Genomic DNA, 25,585 nt, shown 5'->3' with positions numbered 1-25,585 from the left:
CGTTTCTTTCAACAGGTTTTTATGAAACAAAGTAAATAAAAAGCAAATAATGATTTCCTAATTGGTTTAAGTATCTTATAAGTCTGTTCCAATAACAACAGGTGGTCTATATTTTTGTGTCGATTGATACAAATTAATCAATTGCACATCTATTTTATCCTTGAATTGTCATTTATATATCCAAACCTTTGCTGCTTATGTCTCTGTAACTTTATTTTTTATGCCATTCTACAAAATAGAGTACTGTATATGTGGGTTTGACCTGTGCAGCTATCCTTTAACCAGTGCTTATGTTTGCCAGGTGGAGGAGTTTACCAGTGTGTACGAAGAGGTCGATGAGGACCAGTATTCGAAGATGGTACAGGAGAGGCAAGAGGATGACTGGATCATCGATGATGGTAGGTTGCAGTTTCCTGAATCTGCTGCAGGAATATGGAAAACATATTGGTTGTTGAGAAAGTCCTGCTAACGTTTGTCTTCATCCAGATGGAACAGGGTACGTGGAGGACGGCCGAGAGATCTTTGACGATGATTTGGATGATGACGTAGTAGAGAGCAAAAAAGGTAGAAACGGATTACTGGGGAGGCTGGGAAGAACGCGGATAGTTCAGGTGTGATAACGATTTGATTGTTTTTGGCAGGAAAAGGAGGCGCCAAAGGAGCAGACTCAAAGAAAGCTGTGAAGAAGTCTGTTGTAGCCAAGCCCAACACCATTAAGAGCCTCTTCATGAACACTAATGTCAAGAGGCCTGCTGAGGTGTGTTTCTGTTGCCATCATTGATTCACTTTTATTGCAGATGTCCCCAAGTTTGTCATTTGCAGGTTAATGTTCAGAAGTTCAAAATCATTTCCAAATGATTGTTTCTTCTTCCTGGTTGGAAGAGCATTAACATACAATACAGATGTTTCCTTCCCTTCGCCTCTGCACCTGTCAGAAGTTTTGTCATTTTGTCTTTTGCAGAAGGATGTTGACCTGTCCAAAGACGACCTGTTAGGAGATATCTTGCAGGACCTGCACTCTGAGGTTGGTAGCACTGCATAAAATAAAAAAGCAGAGCTACACTGTGATCCAATGACAGCACTATGGTTGTGTCCCACATATAACCAAATGATTTCTGTACGCTGACACTGAAGCTTTTAGGTGCTTTGTACTTGAGGACAAAAACACAACCTTTTATTATAATTTTATCATTACAGTGATTTTTAATATGTTCTTCACTTTGTTTCTTGACGCATTGTTGTCACAACTCCTCATTATCTTGGCGTCCTTCTCTTGTCTAATATATTATTATGATCTTTGAAATGTGCCTTGCACTGTCCTTCCAGAAATCGACTCTTCTGACTCCTCCACCAGTGGTCACGCTAAAGAAAAAGAAGTCTCTGGGATCACCAATGAATCCCTTCTCCATTAAACCTCAGGTGCCAAAGGTATCCCCCAAATCATCATGACTTTCTATCATAGTGATTAGCTCTTCAGCTAAACATAGATTTGGAAGTCTTGGGTGACTTTAAACATTTAAATAATCCTGAAACATTGTCACCCCTGTTGTAGCAGGAGTCACCCTCAGCTTCGGCATTAAAGTCCAAAGTGATCAGACCGCCGCCTTCAGACCCTGCCCTCAGGCCATCATCCCGTCGTCCTCCCTCCACATCTGTTCATCCTCCAGAAAAGCCAAGAGTTAAAGTGGAGGATATGCATGAAGAAGACGATGGAGGTTCACAGCTCTCTTAGCTTTTTGCTCTGTTCTCCTGCCTAACCAGAGTACACGCTTAACTTTTATGATAATGTGCTTCTTAGTGAATGATGCCAATGCATTCGATGGGGTGGACTTTGATGAACCGATGGAGGTTGGCCTTGAGGATGAGAAACCTGTAGTGAAAGAAGATGCTGATCCTGAACCTAAAGCAGCGACTGCAGTTAAAGTTGAGCTCAAAGCTGAGCCTCAAAACCTCTTGTGAGTTGTTGATCGGTTTAGTTTGCCTTGTCTGGGAATTTTTAACAACTGAATGTGATTTTCAAGCTCAAAGTACAGTAGTAGCAGCATAGGAAGAAAAGAGACACTCCATCCAGTTAAATGACAAGTCTAGAACAAGTAAAGTGCCGTGTGAGAGATGACCATGTTCGTTCAACATTATAGGAGTCAGTCAACCTGTTGTCCTTCACAGATTTATTCCTTATCATCCAATTGTAGCTTAGTAGAAAAAAAAAAAATAAACATGTTGTGCATCTTGAATTTGAGTATAACTGATACGCAATTAAATGCAAATCCATCCACAGCGTTGTATGTTAGCTGTAAAAGTTGACCTTTATCTGTGATCTCAATAGTTTGTGAGTAGGAGTTACTTTGAGTCACAGCATCTTCTCTGCTGTCCTTTTCCAGGTCTGGCAGAATTGAAAGCTCCTGGGGACAAGATGATGACGGTGAAGTGAGTGAAGCTCCCGCTGAGGTGCAGGTCGACTCCAGCAAGCTTCCGCTGGTGGAGGGGCCAGACGGGGAGCAGGTTTTCCGCTTCTATTGGTTGGATGCCTTTGAAGAGCCATACACCCAGCCTGGTAAGGCATATTTCAACCTGCAGTGAAAGTAAAGGAGATCGTACACTTGAAATTCTGTATTGTAAAGATGCCGTTCAGGTTTGTTGATCACATCCTGAAAGTTGAGTTTTTCTGTGGCCTAGGTGTGGTGTACCTGTTTGGAAAAGTGTGGATTGAGTCAGCCAAGTCTCATGTCAGCTGCTGCGTTTCTGTCAAGAACATAGAGCGGACCATGTACCTCCTGCCTCGCGAATATGTAAGTTTCAGGATCTGTCGAAAGTAAATAGCAGTTAGTGTTTCTGTGAGCATGTGCAGTAGGAAACATTTTCTCACATTTGAGTTAAATGAATTTATGAAAGCAGAAAGAGTCAGAGTTTACAAACACTGGTTGAAGTCATTAAAGGTGATTTTGTTTTTAACCACTCCACAGATGTCATGTTAACAAACTATGGTTGGGTTAGTTGGTTGGGACATCTACTCTATACTGGACACAAGTTATTTGTCCTTCAATTGTTTAGATAGATTATTTCACTTATAATAAACTAAAACACAGTTCCTGTGGGTCAGAACTACCATCAAAAAGCCAGACTATGATTTGCAGCTGCACGTGGGGATAAACACACACTAGCCACAAAGTTAAAGCTTGGACCATTACTCCAAGCATACTTCTTAAAGTTGTAGGAAAAAGGCTTAAGGACAACAAAATCAAAATACTTGAGTAACCATCACAAAGTCCTGACGTCAATCCAGTAGAAATTTGTGGGCCGAGCTGAGCAAGGAGGCCTGCAAACCTGACACCAGTTACACCAAATTTCTACAACTTACTGCAAGAAGCTTGTCAAAGGTTACCCAAAATGTATGACCCAAGTTAAACTTTTTACAATTAATGCTATCAAATACTAAGCGTGTGTAAACTTTGGAGCCACTGGGAAATGAATCTCTCTGCTATTATCCTGACATTTCAAATTCTTAAAATAAAGTAGTGATCGTAATGTAAGACAGGGGATATTTACTAGGAATACATGTCTGAAGCTTGCATACAGTAGATTTAAACTCTGACTGTTGTATGTGATTGTATTGTTTATCTTAGAGTGGCTCCAGATGCTCCATTTACCATTCATTTAAATTCTTATTCATAGTGATGTTATTTTTGCTGGAAGACACAGCACATTCCCATGCATTGTGTACAAGAGTCAGTTGATACAGTGCTGAGTTGCTGAGTGTTTGTGTTGTGATCAACAGAAAGCAAACCCCAAGACTGGGGAGGTGTCAGACACTCCTGTTGGGATGATGGATGTCTACCAAGAGTTCAGCGCGCTCTCCGAGAAGTTCAAGATCATGAAGTTCAAGTCTAAGGTTAGTACCGACCCTAGATATAAAATGTAGATCATAATAAGTGGAAATTCATGTCTTTATTTTGACTTCTGTGTTTTTTTTCCCTCCCTACAGAAAGTGGAGAAGAGCTATGCTTTTGAAATTCCTGATGTGCCCAGTCAGTCTGAGTACCTGGAAGTCAGATACTCTGTGAGCAGACACACACACACACACACACTCAGATTGTTAAGACCTGTAGTCTTTTTGGTTGAAAGCACATTGATCCATTTGGTGAATTTATTTTTAACAGGCTGAGTTCCCAGCGCTGCCCTCTGACCTCAAGGGGGCGACCTTTTCCCACATTTTTGGAACTAACACCTCCAGTCTGGAGCATTTCCTCCTCAGCCGGAAGATTACAGGCCCTTGCTGGCTGGATATCAAGACACCACGTAAGAAGAACGCAGAATTTATTCTACACGATGTATATTTGCACGTTACAGAAAATTACAGGTTGTCAAAGTGAGAAGGTTTCCATCTCAAATTCAGAAGTACATCAGAACTTGTTGACGTATTGATTGTTAACCTCTCACTCCTGGACAATAGCTGATCTAACATCTCCACTGCCTTTGTCTTAGAGCTGATCAGCCAGCCGGTCAGCTGGTGTAAGGTGGAGGCTCTCGCTGTCAGGAGTGACTTGGTCACTGTGATCAAAGACCTGCCACCTCCGCCCATCACCATCATGTCCATCAGCCTCAAGACTGTCCAGAACCCCAAGACGCACCACAACGAGGTCAGACACCGTGAAAGAGTGAGGTTATCATGCGGTTGGCTCAAACTGACTGAATTTAATGAAGTCATCTTCATTTGCAGATTGTGTCCCTCGCTGCACTGGTCCACTATCGGTTCCATATGGATAAAGCTCCTCCACAACCTCCGTACCAGACTCATTTCTGTGGTGAGTATTTATGTTCCTGTTTTTCATAAATGTAACAAATGAAGTGGGAAAATTATTGCCCTTTCATACATATAAATACATAATAGACATTTTGTTTGTAGAATTACCCTCATTGAGTAATATGGAGACTAACAAATGAAATATTCAAGATACTTTTTTTTTCAATATAATATGAAAAGTAAAAGACTAAACTCTGATTAAAACATTTTTATCTTCTCAGTTATCAGTAAACCAGCTGACTGCATCTTCCCTTATGACTTCAAAGAGGCTGTGAGGAAAAAGGTAAGTCTTACTTACAGAGCTTTTAGCTACTGTTCCACAGTTAACGCAGGATTAATCTAAATGTACTTTGAAGGGATCTTTGTATCAGCTGTGTGCTTGCCCAGCAAGTAATACATGAGACTCAATGTACTCCAGCTGTACCTCAGTTCATAATGACAGTAAATGCAAATAGCTGTTATGTTGAAAGAACCATCTGGCTGAGCTTTGAAACTAAACCATTCAAAGGGCCTGTTTCTTTATCGACTACTGTTAGCTGCTAACTGTTATGCCATACACTACAATACTGCTGAATTGCGTCCTGATTTTCAAAACTATGGGTCGTACCTTAATCACCTGTTAATAACCTACTGAAAACACATTTTGTATTGATGAAGCGTGCATGCCAGTGTGCGGACACTTTATTTCAATGTGTGTGACGACACTCCCTCCCTTTATTAGAATGGGAAGGTGGAGATTGCTGCTACAGAACGGACTCTGCTCGGCTTCTTCCTGGCTAAGATGCACAAGATCGACCCTGACGTGCTTGTGGTGAGTAGCAGACATCTCGTGAAAAATTATTTTACAACTATTTATATAAGGCTGGTTGATACTGTTGTTCATCCATTGATTAGATGGTGGTGTATTACTTCTCTTGGCTAGTCAGATGTTCTGCTCAGGTGAAAAAACAGTGTTTTAACAGCACTGAAACACCCATTTCTTCTTTTGTTTGTTGTCTGCAGGGCCACGACATCTTTGGTTTTGACTTGGAAGTTCTTCTGCAGCGGATCAATGTGTGCAAGGTTCCACACTGGTCGAAAATTGGACGCCTCAGGAGGGCTAATATGCCCAAGTTGGGGGTAAGACATTTGGCAAAGCAAACAATGGAAACGGGTTTTCTTGTTTATAGCATACTGCAAAGTACTAACACAAGCATTTTGCATGTTTGTGTGTTTGCAGGGCCGTGGTTCCTTTGCAGAGAAGAGTGCCACCTGTGGGCGTCTGGTGTGCGATGTGGAGATCTCAGCCAAGGAGCTGATTCGCTGTAAAAGCTATCATCTGACTGAACTCGCTGCACAGGTGCTGAAGATGGAAAGAATGACCGTACCCCCAGAGGAAATCAAAAACCTATACAGGTGATCACGTTTAAAGGCTCATTTCAACCAAATCATGCAAAACGCAGTATGATAGATTACAAAACGCACATCTCTTGTGATTGTTCACAAAATCAATGTGCGCATCCTAAAATCAGAGTTTTTGTATCAACAGTGACTCTCCTCACCTGCTCTACCTGCTGGAGCTAACCTGGACAGATGCTAAGTTGATCCTGCAGATCATGTGTGAGCTTAACGTGCTGCCCCTCGCTCTGCAGATCACCAACATCGCTGGCAATGTCATGGTAAGACCACAGTTTCTGTTACATTCATTTAACATCCTTAGGAATCTATTCATGATGGTAACATTCAAATAAATGATGCTTCAAATGAATCTGGCTGAATTGATTGAAAATAGACTCCGATGAAGTTTCTCAAAATTAAAACCGAAGAAGCAATTGAAACGAAAAAAACTAATTTCACACCCATGTGACACAGGTGGCAGGAATTTTATTTTTTACTTTACTAACACCGACTTTCATCTATTCAGAGTACAAATTCTGAAAATTGATGCCACAAACAAAGCATTTTGTTGGCAAAAGTAAGATTTGAAGCTGTAAATTTTAAAGCCCTTAACAATGCTCATAGTGGCTGTTATGTTCAACTAGTATGTATTAATATAGAAAAATGGAAAGAAACATTTTATCTTGACTCAGGCCTGGGCTGTAGCTCATGACTTTTCTGTCACCTTATTATTTTCTGTCTCTTCCCTGCAGTCTCGTACTCTGATGGGCGGCCGCTCTGAGAGGAACGAGTTCCTGTTGCTTCATGCCTTCCACGACAAAAACTACATCGTCCCTGACAAACCTTCTTTCAGAAAGACCCAGCTGGAGATGGTAAAGATGCACACAGGGCTTCTCTCCTTTTAGAATCAGTCATCATTTCATGCTTTGTCTGTCTTTGTCCCAGGCCGAGGGAGAAGATGATGTGGATGCAGGGAAAGGGAAGAGGAAGAAGAAGGCAGCCTATGCTGGAGGTCTGGTGCTGGATCCCAAAGTTGGTAAGTACAGATTGTTTTCCTTTGTATTTCTATTGCTTTGTGTTGTGCCTGTTCATAATTTGTACCTTCTCTTTTCTCTTCTATTAGGTTTCTATGATAAGTTTGTGCTGCTGCTTGACTTCAACAGTCTGTATCCCTCAATCATCCAAGAGTTCAATATCTGCTTCACTACTGTGCAAAGGGAGGCTTACAACTCGCAGAAGAAGAAGGAGGTGTGTGTACGATGCATTCATGAATAAATATCTTAAAGCCTATCTGTATAAAGCCCATATAAAGTGACCCTGTGTCTGGGTTGCCAGAGAAAAGTTCCATACTTCTGACTCTTGTGTCCATGGTAACAGGTGGATGAGGTGGAGGAGATTCCTGAGATTCCTGATTCCGACCTGGAAATGGGAATCCTGCCCAAGGAAATCAGGAAGCTGGTCGAACGGCGTAAACAGGTCAAGCAGCTCATGAAACAGCAAGACATCAACCCGGATCTCTACATGCAGGTACACATTCACAAACACACACTGTCTGTACACCCACAATGAAAAACACAGGTTGTAGAACCTGGAAAGATATACATAGTAGCTACACGCACCCAAAGTATTTGTTTCCAAAGTATCTTGGGGTCTGCTCTGTAAGGGTTATTATTTCCAATTTTTTTCTTATAATTTATGGATTGCAAATGTAATAGTGGGTCTGTTAATGCAGAGGTACCTTAAAATGACACCAGGAATCATTTATCGCACTCCTTTGCCTTCTAGTCTTGTTTTTAACACACTGCATAATGGATTCTATCAGGAATCTAAATAGTATTCCTGTTGAACTTTGACAGTCGACTATCAATATTTAGAGAGCTCAACATATGTTGGCTCATTTGGTGTAAGCTGACATTTAAGAACACAAGATGTAGCTCGTCTTAAAAAAAAAAAGGCATCTATTTTCATTTTCCATTGGGATAAACTACTGGTGCATCACATCTATGTAAAGATTGATCCATGAATATTTGAACAATACTAGAAGTACGACTGCTTTTTTATTTTTTATTTTATCTGTTTGCTAAAATGTGCGTGTTTTTGTCCCTCAGTATGACATTCGTCAGAAGGCTCTGAAACTCACTGCCAACAGTATGTACGGCTGCCTGGGATTCAGCTTCAGCCGCTTCTACGCTAAGCCACTCGCTGCTCTGGTCACGCACAAGGGTAGAGAGGTGAGTCAAGCGTTCACACTGTGCAGATAATGGTTAAACATAAATTATATTTTACATGCAAAGCATACTGACACACAAACACACTCAGACTGATTAAAATACACGTTTTTGTCCAACAGTATCACCAAAGTAATAAAACTAGAGTGCAGTAGAAAAGGAATTGCTCCCATTTTCATCCACAAGAGGGCACTGCTACATCATATTCCACACTGAGCACCACTCCTCCCTCTATCCTATTTTCATTCTGACTTCTCCTCTTTTCTTTTTGGCTTCCTCCTGTGTCACATTTCTTCTTCTTTCATTCTCTCTACAAATTTTCCCCTTACCCCCCTCACCTCTGTTCTAAATATGATTAGTCCTTCAAGTTCACTTTGTCAGGATAAGAGACCTTTTTTAATGTCTGTTTTATCAATAGCACCATGAGAGTATTAACCAATAACAAAATACCACAGGGGCACACATGAAACTCACACTCTGACATTGTGTAAAGTCTTATTGTGTCAGGACTTCTTTTTACATTCAGAGGTGGAACGACACGGGCGTGCACGCTTAATAAATTGGTGCAAAGCAGCATGTGTACTGCATGACATAAACAGCTAAAGCTGGTATTGTAACTGAACACCACACACACTCACACTCTCCCACTATGTCAGTGGTTGTACTCATGTTCATTTAATGAGCTCTAACAGTACAAGTCCTCAGCAGAGGCATCGGGCTTTGCCTCAGGGGAGTCCTTCATTAAGATCCCCTTACACACTCATTGTGTTCTCTAATAGAGGGCAGGGCAGTAACTCACTGTGCGTGTTTGTTATTTTGTCAGTCCGTTTGTGCCTGCAGTCACGCTCGTTGTTCGGCTGACAGAGCTACATTGTTAAAGTTGTGCATTTGATTCGCTGGTGCAGGTGGGAGTTTCTCTCCCTCCACACTTACTGCTTGTATCTCGTAGCTTGTATCTGTCAGCAGCCAGAGGTGGATGGGTTAATTACATTTTACCTCCTACTTGCTTCACTTTATCCAGGAAGCATCAGTAGTCTGAAGAAAGAAGTAGGCTACATTTCCATTCTTTGAAATGGAGACATTTTGATGATAAATCATCTTATTTATAGATTGTTCACGTCTAGTTTTCTTAATTTAATCAACCAAAATGCACTATACCATTGTTGCAGCTATTATTTTCATTGCCTAGACTACATATTAATTTCCTCTACAAATAACTAACAATGTTTTCTATCAGTTAAGAATAAGAAATGTAAGTTTGTTTGTAGAAAATGCTGACAGAGCAGTGTTTTTATGATCATGATTTTGCTGTATGTTTAACTGCTTAGGTTTTTTATATATATTTTATTTATATTTGGCACTAGAGTCACTGTCAATTTATCACATTAAGACTGATCAGCCTGGTACCTGAACTAAAAACTGAACTTCCTGCTGGTCAGTATCTCTAAAATGTGTATGATTGAGTATGGTAGTTGATCTTAAGTATAATGTAAAGGTTAGACAGAATACATCACTAATAGTGGCCCTAGAACACCATTGCAAAAAAGTTGAGTATATAAATTATTAGTGATTATCCATGTCCATTGGTTCACTTGCTTGTGTTTTATGCATCTTGGCTCCTCATGTCAAAGTTTGCCTGAGCAAATAAGAAACTATATTGTGAAACTTCATAACGATATGAGAAGGTTACAAGCAAAGGACAACCAAGCAGGTAAGGTGTAGGAAGAGACATACAGTCAGTGTCGCAATATACTTCCCTGAAAACTGTTTCCAGCTAAAAAGAAGCCAGATAAACGGATGCAGTGCGATCTTTGGATCCTCAATCTAAAATACATTTGTTTGGATCACATGGGGTCCAGCATGTTTGGCATGGACTTGGCCAGCACCACCAGAGTGACTGCATAGTACTGGCATGAGTGCAAAAGGTTAAGGGGAGATGGCTCTGTGAATGCATGGCTGTGTGCCTAAATCTGTAATGAAAAGATAGATTGGCAGGAGAGGGAATTTTCAACATGATAACAATCGTATAGGTTTTAAGGAAGTAAAATAAAACTATGTCAACTAAGATCAGAATTAGATTAGAGCCTGGCTAGAATCAAACAGAACATACTCTGGAGTATTTTAAAGTGGAAGGTAGAGCCACAAAAACCAGATCAACAAAATGCAGACATGCAAAATGTTAATTAAACCATTGTTATTTGGGAGGTTACAGACATCAACTGCTGCATTAGCCTTCACTCACATAAATAGGAGATAATGGAAACTCTAGTCAGTATGATAGGCGGTTTAGACTTCTGTGTTAGGTTGACACCGAGGCTGCGGCGACCCCTATGAGCACAGACCCCTACGCAGAGCCTGCACGGACCCTAGTGCCGTAACTGACGTGCACCTCCCCAGAAATGTAACTACGCGCCGCGACGATGCAGAGCAAAATTGGTCCGCTTGGTATTTCCAGCTTCTTCTACGTCTCCGCAATTTTCGTATTGATGGTTTTGGATAAATAAAGATGGAAACACATTGAGGAAAGGTTAACTGAGGAGGTTTGGAGATAAAAACGTTTTTATGACTCGTCTTTGGTGAAATTTCATCAAAAATTTCAGTCGCCATTGTTAAAACTGAAACAGGAAGTGGAAACAAAAATTAACCCGACTGCCAAAAAAGACTAGCATTTGGGTGTTGTTTTTACAGCGTCTATGTCCTGCAGAGGACCATACAGCTGACTCAACAGTTAAATCAGACAGTAACAGTAAACACTATAAAACCGATGAAGGAAGGATTTGTTACGCAACTGTTGTATTAGAGTGCTATTGTTTTAGTTCGGTCCACCTAGTAAGTGGCAATATCTGAGTGTATATGCTAATAGGAGTAGTAAGGGCTTCAGATACTTCTTTTCAAACTCACAGATGTCCTCTTTGCCTCCAATGTTTTCTCAACCTTCTTAAGTTACCCAGCGTGCAAAGAGGACAGTAAAAAGTTGGATTACGGTCCAATAGGACTTTACTGCATTAGTGTATTACATGCCTTGGAGAGTGATACGACAGACAGGAGTGGTCATCAGTTAGGTTTGTACTGTGAGTTTACAGCATGTAACTCGTCTTGCTGATGCAGCAGGAGATCCCACTTTCTCACAATCTTAGTGTTTTGTTTACTTTGTATCTGAGATCCTAGATGTGTCTCTATTTATACCGCAGGTTGTGTGTTTTGGGAGAGTGCAGCATCTCATGGAGTACCACTGTAAAGATGTCTCGTGGATGTACGTTATGAGATATGTATTTAGTTTATGTTAATGTCAAATGAGGATTCGACCAATTGTCTTTGTGTAGCTAAATGTCATTTTTAGGCAGTACCTATCCAGTTACTTTCTGACTGCAGGCAGCAGTCGTATGAACAGAACAAGGGAGTTTTACTGAATTTGTATGAAGCTCAAAAGCCAAAAGACCGTAAGCCAAGTAGTTCTTGGTAGTTTCCGACAGCAGCGAGCCAGAAAAGCCAGCTGGCATTTATAGCCGCGTTTCTAGTGTATTTGTGGGTATTGCCGCTTGCACTCCCGCCCCCATTTTAATCGTCACATTTGCACTCTCCTTTCATCTCATGATTTAGGAGGCTTTTTATTTTTATAATTGTAACACGTACACTGATCGCTACTCTGTCCGCAGTGTAAATCCACTCCCCCCGCCCCTCAGCGCGTTCCCATCATCTGTTTGGACGAGTGTCCGGAGCGAATGTGCATGTGTTCTCTGTATTTACTGATTGGCCTAACTCTCATCTTTCTCTCACTCTCGTTTTAAATTGAGGCCTAACCCCCATGTGGCGTAACGGGTCAGGCCGGGGGCCACAGTGGTTTCACAGCCCTGGGAGGGTTCAGATGTTGGAGGCTTAGAGGGGGTTGACAGACCCTTGGCTGTGGCTCTTTTGATCAAATTTGCCAACTTAAGAGGGGAATGCCCCCACTTATCTCCCGTTCGGACTCTTAACATATGCGTTCCTTGGGTATGTCTTCTCACTATCTGTGTCTATGTGCTGGTGTGTGTTTGTGTTGATACCCATTTGTGTGTGTGTGCGCGTGCACACGAGTGCTACTGGCCGAACTCTGCCCTTTGTCGGGGGACCATTTGTTGTGGCCCTGCTCTGTCCTGGTATGTGTGGGTATTAAGGGGGGGATGATGGGTATTAAGAGGAAGGTGAAGGTTTTGGATTACACAGCCGAGGGTCCACCACAGATTGATGTCCCCCTCAACCCCTCGGCGTTATTTTGGGTTCTTTTGTATGTTGGCCAGAGAACAGTTGGGCGCAGAGAGACAGATACACGAAACACAGGCAACTTACACACATGTGGTTATAATAGGCTGATAAATGCATTTGTCACACCAGGAAGACTTTTAATGTGCACTGACCGCCGGCTGGTGGATCTCTGAATTCAGTTCAGACAAAGGGGGAGAATTAACGGGAACTAATGTGGAGAATTAAGCTCTGCGGATCAGTTGCAGGAAAATTTGAAGGGCATTTCTGTTTGCTGGTGTTAATTTCTAATGTTTGGCTTAACATTACTGGTCCATGCAAATAGAGAAGTGTCTGTGAGCAGTTAAAAGCACCATAAAATCTGATTTGCCTGGATGTCATTCACTGCTATCTTCAGTGTTTTAATAAGGTCATATCACACCAGAGTAGAAGTTGTCTCTTTTTTTGATTCGTCCTGTTTTTATTTTTACCTCTGAGTACGGAGGTGTGTGTTAGTGTGTTTATGTCCTCTTAATCAACTAAAGTTAACAGCACAGGCCAGTGGAAGCTGCTGATTGTTTCGGATCGCAGATTGGTTCAACCTTTGGCCCTTTGGCCAGCAAATCTGACGTCCATTAGCAGGTGCGTGTGTCTCAGGATGGAGGACGACTCCTGAAAGCCATTCTGCTGTAATAGAGTCTCTGTCCTTGTGTTTAAAAACAGCCTGACAGGAGCTTGTAGTTGACATTATTGGATGGCATGCAGAGTGAAGGATAGGAGCGGGCTTGTGTAACAGAGCCGAGGGTGCGGAGAGGTCAGAGTTTGGTTTAGGTTAAACCCCTGCACGTACATGTGTGCGAGGGTGTGTGTCGGCTGTAATGAAGTCTAAGTAAATATTGTTGCCCCTGGTGCCTGTCGTTCAGGTTCTGTGTCATCCTTCTTGTCTCAAGAATCACAAATCATTTCCCAGAATTAGACACAGGAATACCCAAACCGCGCTATCATATCTCATTTGCGGCCACGTCTGTCAGCCGTGCTGTGATGCTGCGTGAGGGAAATATTGTTGCCCTCATTTCTTTCATTCATGCTCCCAGTCTCTGCCCCTGCTGCTGCTGCTGCTGCTGCCTCAGAATCACCAGGGTCATTTTTACATTTCCCTGAATTAGACATAAGAATACATAAGCCCGCCTGCGATGATGTGTGTGTGCGGACATGCCTGTATGCTTGCCCGTGTCTGGGGAAATGACGGCTGCAATGTTTCCATGGTCCTGTAGTCCTCTTAAAGAGCTGGCTTTACTCCTGATAGGAGTGGACTTAACAAATAGTCACACGGGAGCAGCGCTGCTATTTTGGCGACATTAGCCTGTCTGTGATGGCTGACAGCAGACGGGACAAGATTTCAGAATTCAAACAGTGACTTTAGTAACACCTACTAATGAGGCCATGTGAGACCGAGCTAATGGCGGGGATTATGATTGGTAATGGATTGATCTGACACCTGGGGTCATTATCAGGGCCACTGATACACTTGTAAATGAGTGGATAATTGGGAAATGGTTTTCACTGACTTGGCAAGCAGGTTTATATATATATGTTAAAAAGTTTTCTGGTTATGCCCCAACAAACATGACCCTCTAATTTACTTTTGTGCATCTGTAATGTTGTAATATTTATTACTTTTTGGGCTGTAATAATTGTTTGAATATTCTGTTGCTTCAAACATGATCATTCTGACATGTTTTGAATGTGTCTGTCAATAAAGAACCCATATTATAACGTCACCTAATGATACTATTCATCACAAAAGTTCAGATTCTTCAGTGTGAACCTAATGAGGAAACATGAAGTTTACTATATAGTCTGTCATTAATTAGTTAAGACATTGTTGAGTATGATTTAACTTCACTTCACACGAAAGCAACTGGACTGGTTTGAGTTCCAACATCATCAAAGTTGCGTCTTCAGCTCTAAATGGCAGGTGGGGAGTTTAGGGGCCCGTTCAGGACGCGCATTAAGATCCGATCTGAGCTATCCAGTCGCGAGTGACCAGCTTTAGCTACGTGTGTTCAGCTACTGTCTCTAATGGATCTCTACCACTGCTCCAGAACCGAGAACAGTGCTGTTTTATCCCCAACCCTGGAAGTTTCTATACACACCGCAATCTCCAGTCATAAAGGTAAATAAAGAAACCGGTGATTGAGGAAATACATAATAATATACACGGCTCCTCATACACCAACATGACTGCATCAGTAATTAACCACATGCTGATATGTTATTTAATGACAGAATCTGACTTAAATTTATTAATTTTTGCATTTCTTTCAAGGACAGAGTGTTTTAGAAAGGTTCTGATTAATGAACAAACATCTCTTGCGGTGCTTTTTCATTTTCAGGTGATCATTTATAATGGTGGTAGTATGTTGAATGAGGCAAAATGCAGGAGCACTCCTGCTGAGTATAGGCAGTCTTTAATGTGACTCAGGACACATTGCGTTCACACTATCAATGGAATGCAAACACATGCGAGACAAACCATTTCCACATGTGGTCATCGGCCAGATCGGATCTTAATGCAAGAACAGGTTTCTGTGAGGAACACCTGTGAGTGATGCCCACTTGAAATCCACATGGCTGTTACTGACCAGATACTTGCAACTAGAGGGCGTTGTTCAGATTTCACTTAGAAATGCAGCTGTATTATTTTATCTTCAAAAGGTTGCTTACACCCACTTACAGTTCATGATAATCTGCATCATTTAGTTTATAGATCTACACAAACTTCTTAGAACTTGTAAAATTAGTAGAAAGAATTGATGCCATACTAGCTATCACCTACTCTCGAGAGAGTGTTGAGTTCTTGTCAAAAACCCAACAGGCAAGGACACAGCAATGACTCCCAGGCTCTGACCACCAACCAACAACCAGACAAAACTCACTGTAACAGTCCATATATTGGCAATACTCTCTCGTTTTTTGAGGTCAGAAAACCGGTGGAACTTCTCTGTTGAGATTCTCGACCAAATCATCTACACTACAGTTGGCGGGGTTCTGTCATTTTTACTAAACTTTCAGCTTTCCTGTGTTTAAAGAAGCTCAACACTTTTTACTTTTGTGTTCAGGCTTTTCCTGTCATTTTCAGCATTAATGAAAATGAACGTAATCATTGCATCGTGTCGGTGTATTCCACGTACACCAACGTATTTATGTAATTGACATCATTGAAGATGTCCGAGTCCTTGCAGATCTAATTCATTTAGGAGAAAAGACACTTAAGCTACTAATAATTTTTAGGCCTCATGATTTATCGGTTTGCCGCCTAATGTGTGAACTCAAATCCATTTTCCTTTGCTGATCTTTTAATTATTGTCACATTCTATATAGTTGGTTGATTTACTGTCATAATATGGAGGCGTTTTATTTAAATGGCTAGAGCTGTAACTGAAATTAACCGAGCATTACTGAACTGTAATGTACAGTGGAGGTGTGATATTTAAGGTTCAGTTCAGAATAGATTTATTGGAAGTATATCACTGTATGACATTAAAGCTGATGAATGACGGAGGTAATTTCATCTTCCTGAGCCATCCGTTGCCTGCAGTCCCAAATATCATAACTTAAAGAGCCCTGTTGACTGTCTACACGTACATTACTTATTTGCTCAACAGCATGTTGAAAATTCATCTAGGACTCCTTTGCCTGTGCCAGAGCAAATGCAGAGACATACCAGGAGGTGTCCTTTCCAGCTACCGAAGTACCATATTTTAATTGACCAGACAACCGGAGGATTGTTGTCGTTGTCGAGTTATTTACAATCAACGGCGGCGTTTGTGATCTCAGCCGGTTGTATTAAATCAGAGGCAGCTTTACAGCAGATTGACCTTCCCAGCAGCAGACATGAGAACATAAATGTGGCATCTGCCAGGACAGGTGTTTGTGTGTTTTGCAGTCATGCATTCTTACATGCAAGGGAAATCATTTTGGTGAAAGAGGGATTTTCGTCTGTGTGTGTATGTGGAGGTGTGTGCACACGAGAGGCTGTAAATCTTTTATGCATCTTTGTGTGTGAGATTGTGTAAGGGAAAGAGTGTGTGTACGTGCGCCCATGCTCAAGTGCCTCGTGTACCCCCCCCTCCTCCCCCAGCTCTGACAGTGGTGTGTTCCTCCACAGGTGCTATTTCAGTCGGCCGACTGTCATCCCAAAATGCTTTTCAGCTGAGTGCTTTCAAAACAATCGTCACTGGTGCCCCGGGCTCTTTTTACAAGGGCCCTCTGCCACACTGGGGTTTAACATGCCGCTTCTGATCTACTGATCAGCGGAGGGGTGAATTATATATATGTGTGTGTGTGTGTGTGTGTGTGTGTGTAGGGTTTCAAAATGGGATGATAACTGGGGGGACTTCTGATGAGCATTGTGACTTGTTTATTTGTCCGTTTTTCCTGTCATTTTTACTTCTTTTTTTTTTTTAAGTCAACAAATCTCATCATCAATTCAACCAAGCAGGTTGAGATCTGTTAAGAAATATGAAGGATGTGCTTTCCAATAAAGAATACTCTGAGAGTGACATGACAATAAGAGATGTAAATCCCTAATAGATGAGGCCAACAAAAATAACACAAAAAGAGTCACAAAAACAACCGCTGGGAAAAGGTGGATATCTCAACAAGGCTTGCATGACAGGGTGCAATAAGTGGTACGGCTCATGTGCAGGCACACAGGTTCACATGCAAAGACATGAATTAGAAGGGGATTACAAGCTTTGAAAGTCTGAGACAGGAGCGAAGTGCAGCTTTTACAGTGATATATTAAATAATTTGTAGAAATAACCTCAAATCCAGCTTACTGTTGAAGGATGCTATATTTACTCAGCTGCACTGGTCAGCTGGACGGGACTTGTTATGTGTCACAGACTTGTGCCGCTGTAGTTGTTTCTCTTGGTCAGTTTGTGGCAGCTTTGATTGTTACAGGCTACCACTTAACCAAACTGCATCTTCTGGTGCCCTGAAGTCATCGTGCGCAAGTCTCAAGGCAGATTTGTTGGGTGGGTTAGGCTTTAAAAGAGGGCAGCACAAAGGAGAAATGTCACCTGTAAGCTGTGCACTTCAGTGTTGAAATACTGTAGTAATACAAGAACTCTGCACAGCTTTCACACTTGAAATGTCGGATCCAAACTTAGTACGCCTGGAAAAAAAACTGAAGCTGCAGACTGCAGTGTCTTGAATCTGATATCTGCTGCAAGTTTTCTGCATGTAAAATGATTGAATGTTTTGTTAGATGCCTGGGACTGTTGATAGACGGATAAATAGGTGGACAGATAGAGAAGGCTGCAACTCGCGTCGGCGCCCAAAGTGTTGCCGTCATATAATTTAAAAACAGCTAATAAATGTTAAACAACAATTTGACGATGTGTAGGAGGCAGAAATAGAGCGAATTTCCTGTGCTTGTCCAGCCACTGAGAGACATAGAAGAGAAAATGCATTTCAGCTGCTGAAGCCTGCATCTCCTCATCACGTAGTTGCTTTTCCGGGAGTGGAGTACGTCAAGCTACGACGCAGGGTACACCAGTACGGGGTAGATTTGTCTGGTAAGATCGAATAAGTCACAGTACCGTAAACTACATCTGAACTTGAAAGGCAATACTTTAAATCACTTGAGGTGTGAAAGTTCCCTGTTTTCCCCATTTTCTGGATGTGGTTAGATCTTACAAAGAAACAAACTTAAATGTTGGCTGCATGAGTTTAATAGTGATAGAGGAAGTTGGTGCAATCATAATTGTTTAAAGAAATGTGAGAACTTGTAGATAATGGCAATACATTACCACGTGTGAGTTCATTAGGTACACTTGTGAAAATGAATAGATTTTAATATAACAGTGCTGCATTAAATCTTAGCTTCATAAAGGTTATGGTATTTAGCATTAGTTTAAAATAACTAAGAGTTGTTTATTAAACTGTGCTTTCACTTTGGAGGATATGGTTTGTAGTACTATTGAATTGTATTGTGCGTGTTTGTGTGTTTCTATTATTTTGACAACCCCATTTTGCTGGTGGGTTAGGCTAAATAACAGAAACACTTTTAAGGCAATCCAGTTTACCAGCACCACAAACTACATCCTCCAAAATGATCATATAGTAGAATTACCACCTCTCTGATGCTGTTTCAACATAAACTGAGCATATTAACAGTCATGAAGCAAAAATTTAGTGCAGGACTGTTATACTAGAATGCATTAATTTTCACTAGTGTACCTAATGTTTTGGCAGGTGAGTGTGTATGTATACACACATCTGACGTCCGATACATCACCTGTATTCTGGCACAATAAGAAAGGAGTGGGGAGGATAGGGATTACAAATGTATTCTGTTCTCAGATCTTCCGTCCTGATCCTTCGAACTGCGGGAACACTTGTCAGCGAGCTGCTCAATTTCTGTCCAGTCTAATTACACTGTATTAAAACCAAGGAGCCGAGAAGGGAAAGAGGCAGGAGCAAGGAGAAGGAAATTGAGTGATGTTTTACAGTGTGAGGGGGGGAGAAGAGGGATGTTGTAATTAGAAGATTTGAACAGATTTTATAAATTTGCTGAGAAGAAATCAGTCAAGGTAAGACACAGTCCAGATTTAGCTTGACATGATGTAGATATTAAGTAATTCAAAACCCAAAGCATGGTCAGAAATAAGGATTCTGCAAATTAAGATTATAATGAGAGGTCATTTAATACTTGTTTCTAATGAGGTTAATATTGATGGAGACAGATGAATGAGACTGAATTGTCTTTCTGAAGGGAATTACACAGTATCAAGATAACATTTAGTGGAATGAGTCCTCTGTCAAGTTTTTTCAGTTGTTTGGACCAGAATGAGAGGCACGCACGGTGGTGACTAGACTAGTCATCGGGGTGAAGACATACACACACATATACTCTTTTTACCCCCTCTGGATATGTGTTTGCATTCGTCCGTATAGTATGTGTTCTGTTGGTATGTGTTTAAAGATGAGCACTCACACACACACACGCCGTCAGTTGCACGCATTCCAGCGTCATGGTCAAACGACTTGTCTTTCACACAGTTCATTCCTTAAAGCAGTCAGTCCTGCTGGAACTGACAGCATATGGAAAACCTGTCTAAATGAGTCCACACATCAATTACATCAACGCATTCTCACCTCGCTAGCCTCACTTTGCTTGCCCCCCCAGTCTCTCTTTCCCACATCGCTCTGCTCATCGCTGTGCTGCCCTTTACTTCCGTCTGTTCTCCAATCATTCCAGCCTCCACTCCTGACTTTTGCAGTTTTTTCAAAAGTATTACTGACTATTACTATTTTAAAGACTAGATTTTTAATTAGGCTTGTTGATTGTATTTGATACGCCATACTATAGAAATTCCATACCATTTATACCAAGTACATAAAAACTAGGCTGCAACAAAGGTAAGAGCCATTGATGACAGGTGAGTATTTGGTCGTTGACCCTGGTTATGTGATTCAGGTGGACGCCAGCCCCAGATGTTCCAAATAAACACCTAAACTCCCCACCAGCCAGTTAAAACTGAAGAAGCCACTTGGATGTGTGGTGAAACATCTTCAAGAAAACTCAAAAAAAGACCACTGGATTTGTTTTAGATTTGATTTTAGGTATACAATGACTGAAAATACTTTACACTAATCTGTATTGGCCAACCTGAGTTAATAATTTGATGTGCGTCCTTGTGTCAGGTACCATTGAGAAAATAAAACTTATGTTCTGGGGGCTTCTGGTGTATCCACCAAATATCCAGGCCTTTGAGACTTTGTTCTGTCCACCAGCCATTTCTCACAGTTCAACTATCTATATTACTCCTGACATTGGTGCTGAGGTCAACAATTAAAAAAAACTACACTTAGTTAACAGCTTAAAATGAGGACATGATATGTTGGCTTGCTTTTGGGGTATGACCGTTCATTTCGCCACTTTTGCTCTTTACAGCAACTTGCTTGTTGTCATGTTGGCAAACAAATCTTTTCGCATGCCAACATATTCTGCTTATTCGTATATGTGTTTATAGAGTTTATGTTTCATTCAGATCTTTTGCTCTCCCTTTCATTTGAATGGAACCGTTACTTATAGGCGGGTTAGGCTTCTGTGTCAATTTGATGGCGTCAGCCCAGACCCTAACGCTGTAGTCGCGATGATGCAGAGCAAATTGATTGTTTTGGATCAATAAAGATGTAACACATCGAAGAAAGGTTAACTGCAGAGGTTCGAAGACACAAACGTTTGTATCGTCTCGAAAGTTTCAGTCGGCACTGCTGAAAATGAAGCAAGAAGTAGAAACAAAAATAAACCTGACTGACAAAGAAGACGCAGAGCTGACTAGCGTTTAGGTGGTGTTGTTACAGAGTGAACCAGACTGACGAGTGCTCAAGTATAAGTGGCTTGCACCGGTGTAGGCAATGTGCGTAGGTACGCCGTATATGTCCCGCAGTACTTTAAATTAGCCTTTATCCTTAAAGCTTCTCAAATGACTTGAAGCTTTTCTACATCGTAATATGTTATTCTCATATTACAGTATACAAGTACACATACTGTAATATTTTATTCAAATCACTCTCATGCAGATGAAGTGGGAGGAACAACTTCTAGTTGTGTAGCAGTGTACTTGTTATAAATTGTGATGATTCTGATTTTTCACCAAAGAAGAAGCCTCAAAAAAACAGCATTTCTCAATTTATTCAGACTGATTGAAATATGCTCAGTTTTGCCATAATTTCAGTGTTTTAACAACATGTTTGAAACAGAGTTCACATAGTTATAGCTGAATTTATTTGCCCCAAGATGAGCTCAGTACAAGTTGTTTACAGATAAAAGATATCCTGTTTAGTATGTACGCCCCAGTTTTCACTCCAACACATTGACTGTACTGTAACAGTTACCATTTGTCCACCAAGGCAGTTTTAAGCATCAAGTCAGAGCGTAATCTAGAACAAGTTCTTGTTTTGACAGCCAAAGAACCAAGTCTCGGACAGCAAAACTGCTTTGAGAGCGGCTCCAACTCTTTGCTTATCTAAAAACAAGAAGTGCTCATGTCAGCTTAAGGAATTATTGTGACAAACAAGACTAAACTGAAACTTTGCCTCTGCTTTTTTTTAATCAATGGACCCCTTTAAAATGCCAGATCTAGTGTTGTGTGCATTATGCCTAATCCAAAGAAGAATACAGAGTGTGGATGTGAAATCAAATCAGCAGTGGTCTGTGCAGGAGACACACCGTCTTCTTGCACTGTGGTCCTTAAGGGAAGTTGAGAGTAAACTAGAGGGAGCGCTAAGAAAGAGTCTGGTGTTTGAATGGGAGATGGAAAGCATCTGTCAGAGTTGTAATGACGCAGTTTAAGGTGGCTTTCTAGCCAGTTCTTGAAGTTTCAGAAGTTGAACCAACTTGCCACAAAAACAGATATGTAGCCAAGTATTATGACAGTGGAGTTGGGTTACACCGTTCCACTCATTTAATCTTGTTCTCCCTTTCTTTATGTCCTAATCAGGCAGGAGACAGGCTAGTCATGTTGTCTGCATAAAAGCTTAGCAGTACAATTCACTGCATATGTGCTTAGGCCAAGGTTTGGATGTGTGTTTGTGGTGAGACCTTGACCTTGACTGCAGTCCCTAATGGAGGAGGCTGTTCTGTGAATGACTCAAACTCCCCCCACCGTACAGTGGTATGTAGCAGCCCATAAAGCATGCTTACGTCCCACTCTGGTTTCAGGGAGTGGAGGCCCGACCCCGCCCCTTCCTCACACTCTGAAATAGCCACGTCCTTGTCCCCGCACGGAGCACAGTGTGAGTCGGGGTGTGTATATATGCGTCCGCGGTTGATTGAGGACCAGATTGCTGGTGACAGGTCACACCGCGTTCCGTCCCTCCGACCCCCCAGATTAGCGACCCTAGGCCCCCGCATGGCCCTCCCCTCCTGTGGGCCCCCACCTGTTAGGATCCCTCTGCTGCTTAGAGCTTTCCCTCTCTTCCGCACACACACACACACTCACACTCACACACACATTGGACGACCTGCGTTAACAGAATTCTCTTATTTCTCCGTCACTCACCCTGCAGGTTATAAAGGCCATTACGAGTCATTACGGTGCATGTGTGTGTTTGAGTGCGTGTTGCCTGGCTAGGAATGTGTGTGGGTTGAAAAGACGCCTGTCACAGCACGCTCTCATAATTGTCCTCTTAGCCAATTATCCCCCATTTAAAAGCAAGTCACCTGCTCCGCTCTCATGTCCACACAAACGCGACTTCACACACACACACACAAAAAGAGAGACACACACGCTACACAATAAATAACAGAAATGATATTTAATCATTGTTTGTTCCTGAGAGATGTTTGTTTACTGTCCTTATGTGTGTGCTGTATTGCTTTTCTATTGCTAGCCCCATTAATATTATTGTATCGCCTCTCCTCTTTAGATTCTGATGCACACCAAAGACATGGTTCAGAAGGTGGGTTATTAAAAGTTGTTTTGCTATTCTTCTGTATTATCATTTAATATAATGCAACATCATCATTTGATGTTGCACCTGTTCTGTATTCATAATATGAGATTCATATAATTTATGTTTTAGAAATGATGCTATTTAAAGCGTTTTTTTACCTGTGTGATTCAGATGAATCTGGAAGTCATCTATGGAGATACTGACTCCATCATGATCAACACCAACAGCAAGTCTCTGGAGGAAGTCTTCAAACTTGGCAATAAGGTGCGTTTTTCAGTCTGCATGTCTTTGTGTTTACACGTATACTCAGCAGTGGAATAGTTTGACATTTTCTCTAATTGCGTATATGTGTTGTGTACTCCCAGGTGAAGGCAGAAGTAAACAAGCTGTACAAACTACTGGAGATTGACATTGATGGTGTGTTCAAGTCACTGTTGCTGCTGAAGAAAAAGAAATACGCAGCCCTGGTGGTGGAGCAACAGGGAGAAGGGAAATATGGCGTCAAGCAGGAGCTCAAGGGTTTGGACATTGTCCGGAGGGATTGGTGCGGCCTGGCCAAGGAATGTGGCAAGTACGTTAGTTAAACCCAGCGTAATTAAATAAAAGCTAAGTTTCATTCACTGATATTAACATGTTGACAATGTTGTTGTTGGTATTGCACAAGAGGGAGTTTTTGCAGTTTGTTCTCGACACATCATCCAAGCAGAACTCTTTTCTTGTGTGGTGTCCGACAACTATTCTGCGATTAGTCAGAAAATGGAAGTGGGTGTGGTTTATGCAGAAAAGGGGAATTGCTGGCAGTCACTCTGTGAGCTCCCAGATGTTAATATTTGCAGTGTGACAGCTAATCTCTCCTGGGTAGAGATCGGCATACTGTGCGTGGGTGCTTGCCGCATGAATGGCGTGATCCGAATGACACGGTCGCCAAAACGACTGGCCAACATCTGAAAATAATAAGAAAAGTGCCTCTTGTTGTCCATCTCCCACATCTCCCACAATGCTTAGCGCATGTGATGTATGCTGCAGTGGGAGTGGTTCTGTAAGTTCGGCACTTGAGTTTCTTGCGAAGTATAAATGACCTGACCAAAAATGTTCTTTTGTTCTTGCTCACATCGAGAATAAGAACAAATTTCTTGCTTTTTGCTGAGTATGTAACAAGCTTAAGCATTGCAAGGCGCGTTGAATGTGTTCATTGATCTTTTTTATTTGTGTGGCATAACAAAATCATGCGGCAACTTTGGGAGCTAAAAGAAGTGTTTAAAACTCCTTGATTGGCCGTTTCAGGCTGGCTTAACACCAGAAATAAACACATTCACAGCCTTGTACAAAAGATTGCTATGATCTCTAGCTAATTTCTTCATCCATGTCAACTTTATGGGTTTAATATATCTCGTCTGTTCAAATAATATAGATATATATTATCAAGGCTTAAAGTTTTACATAAATAAGCCTGAGCGTCACCAACCTCTTTGACTACTGTCTCGCTCCACCTCTTTAACCATGGCAAGATGGCCATGGTCCGTGCCAGACTCTTTGAGCTTCAAATTATTATTCAGTCAATGGTCAAAACGTATTCTTCTCTTCTGTTCTTCTAGCTATGTCATCGGTCAGATCTTGTCAGACCAGAGTCGTGATGCAATTGTGGAGAACATCCAGAAACACCTGGTGGAGGTTGGAGAGAAGGTTGCTAGCGGAGCCATACCACTCAACCAGTACGAGATACACAAGGTGAGGACGAAGCTGTAACTGTATTTAAATGGTGTTTGCAGAAGTATAACTAGAATCTGAGTTGACTTCAGGTGTGCACAGCGGAAAACTGATGAACAATATAGTGAATGCATAATAGAACATTACCACAACAAACGCTGTTGTGGTAATGTTCATGCAGGGACAAATCTACACCTATTTTGCAAATAATTTTTACCTTTATGCTATAATCTGTGCAGGCAGTTTTAGTATTTGCAATTTCCAGTCTGTTCATTTTTGGTCTCTTGTCTTCACTGTCTTTTATTTTCCTCCTCTTCCAGGCACTCACTAAGGATCCTCAGGACTACCCAGATAAGAAGAGTCTCCCTCACGTCCACGTGGCTCTGTGGATCAACTCTCAAGGTGGTCGCCGGGTCAAAGCTGGAGATACAGTTTCCTACATCATCTGCAAGGTGTTTGCATATAAGAGAGACATTATTTCTTATTTCTGTTCAGAGTTTTTCCATGGTTAAAACACACAATCACAACTTAACTCCAAATATTATTTTTCCTCCATTAGGATGGCTCCACGCTGGCAGCAAGTCAGAGAGCATACGCCTTAGAGCAGCTTCAGAAGCAGGAGGGTCTCAGTCTGGACATTCAGTATTACCTGGCCCAGCAGGTCCACCCTGTGGTGTCTCGCATCTGTGACCCCATCGAGGGCATTGACAGCGTGCTCATAGCCACGTGGCTGGGTAAGTGAATTACACATTATTGTAAACTGTAGAAGAATTTCAGGTTG

At 41.6% G+C, this 25,585-nt stretch overlaps 1 protein-coding gene across 2 annotated transcripts in view; it reads left to right on the top strand.

Moving 5' to 3' along the window:
• pola1 (polymerase (DNA directed), alpha 1) overlaps positions 1–25,585 on the top strand; it is a 53,955-nt gene that overhangs the window by 1,168 nt on the left and 27,202 nt on the right. Inside the window, exons 3-32 of one of the 2 annotated variants that reach the window (XM_084566013.1) lie at positions 302–398; positions 487–564; positions 642–757; positions 962–1,024; positions 1,327–1,428; positions 1,556–1,715; positions 1,799–1,955; positions 2,382–2,554; positions 2,677–2,789; positions 3,776–3,889; positions 3,983–4,057; positions 4,158–4,296; positions 4,483–4,637; positions 4,718–4,802; positions 5,023–5,084; positions 5,523–5,612; positions 5,804–5,920; positions 6,021–6,196; positions 6,330–6,459; positions 6,931–7,050; positions 7,124–7,214; positions 7,302–7,426; positions 7,556–7,705; positions 8,287–8,409; positions 23,071–23,103; positions 23,269–23,361; positions 23,463–23,668; positions 24,693–24,825; positions 25,125–25,256; positions 25,364–25,538. In XM_084566013.1, the coding sequence (XP_084422139.1) occupies positions 302–398; positions 487–564; positions 642–757; positions 962–1,024; positions 1,327–1,428; positions 1,556–1,715; positions 1,799–1,955; positions 2,382–2,554; positions 2,677–2,789; positions 3,776–3,889; positions 3,983–4,057; positions 4,158–4,296; positions 4,483–4,637; positions 4,718–4,802; positions 5,023–5,084; positions 5,523–5,612; positions 5,804–5,920; positions 6,021–6,196; positions 6,330–6,459; positions 6,931–7,050; positions 7,124–7,214; positions 7,302–7,426; positions 7,556–7,705; positions 8,287–8,409; positions 23,071–23,103; positions 23,269–23,361; positions 23,463–23,668; positions 24,693–24,825; positions 25,125–25,256; positions 25,364–25,538 (3,583 nt within the window). Of the gene's footprint in view, positions 1–301; positions 399–486; positions 565–641; positions 758–961; positions 1,025–1,326; positions 1,429–1,552; positions 1,716–1,798; positions 1,956–2,381; positions 2,555–2,676; positions 2,790–3,775; positions 3,890–3,982; positions 4,058–4,157; positions 4,297–4,482; positions 4,638–4,717; positions 4,803–5,022; positions 5,085–5,522; positions 5,613–5,803; positions 5,921–6,020; positions 6,197–6,329; positions 6,460–6,930; positions 7,051–7,123; positions 7,215–7,301; positions 7,427–7,555; positions 7,706–8,286; positions 8,410–23,070; positions 23,104–23,268; positions 23,362–23,462; positions 23,669–24,692; positions 24,826–25,124; positions 25,257–25,363; positions 25,539–25,585 lie in introns of both variants that reach the window. The other variant, XM_084566012.1, reaches the window with a different exon arrangement.

This window comes from Chelon labrosus (assembly GCF_963514085.1).
Source record: "Chelon labrosus genome assembly, chromosome: 18".
Lineage (NCBI taxonomy): Eukaryota > Metazoa > Chordata > Actinopteri > Mugiliformes > Mugilidae > Chelon > Chelon labrosus.
The sequence above is the reverse complement of the archived record's forward strand: the minus strand, read 5'-3'. Positions and strand labels throughout refer to the sequence as shown.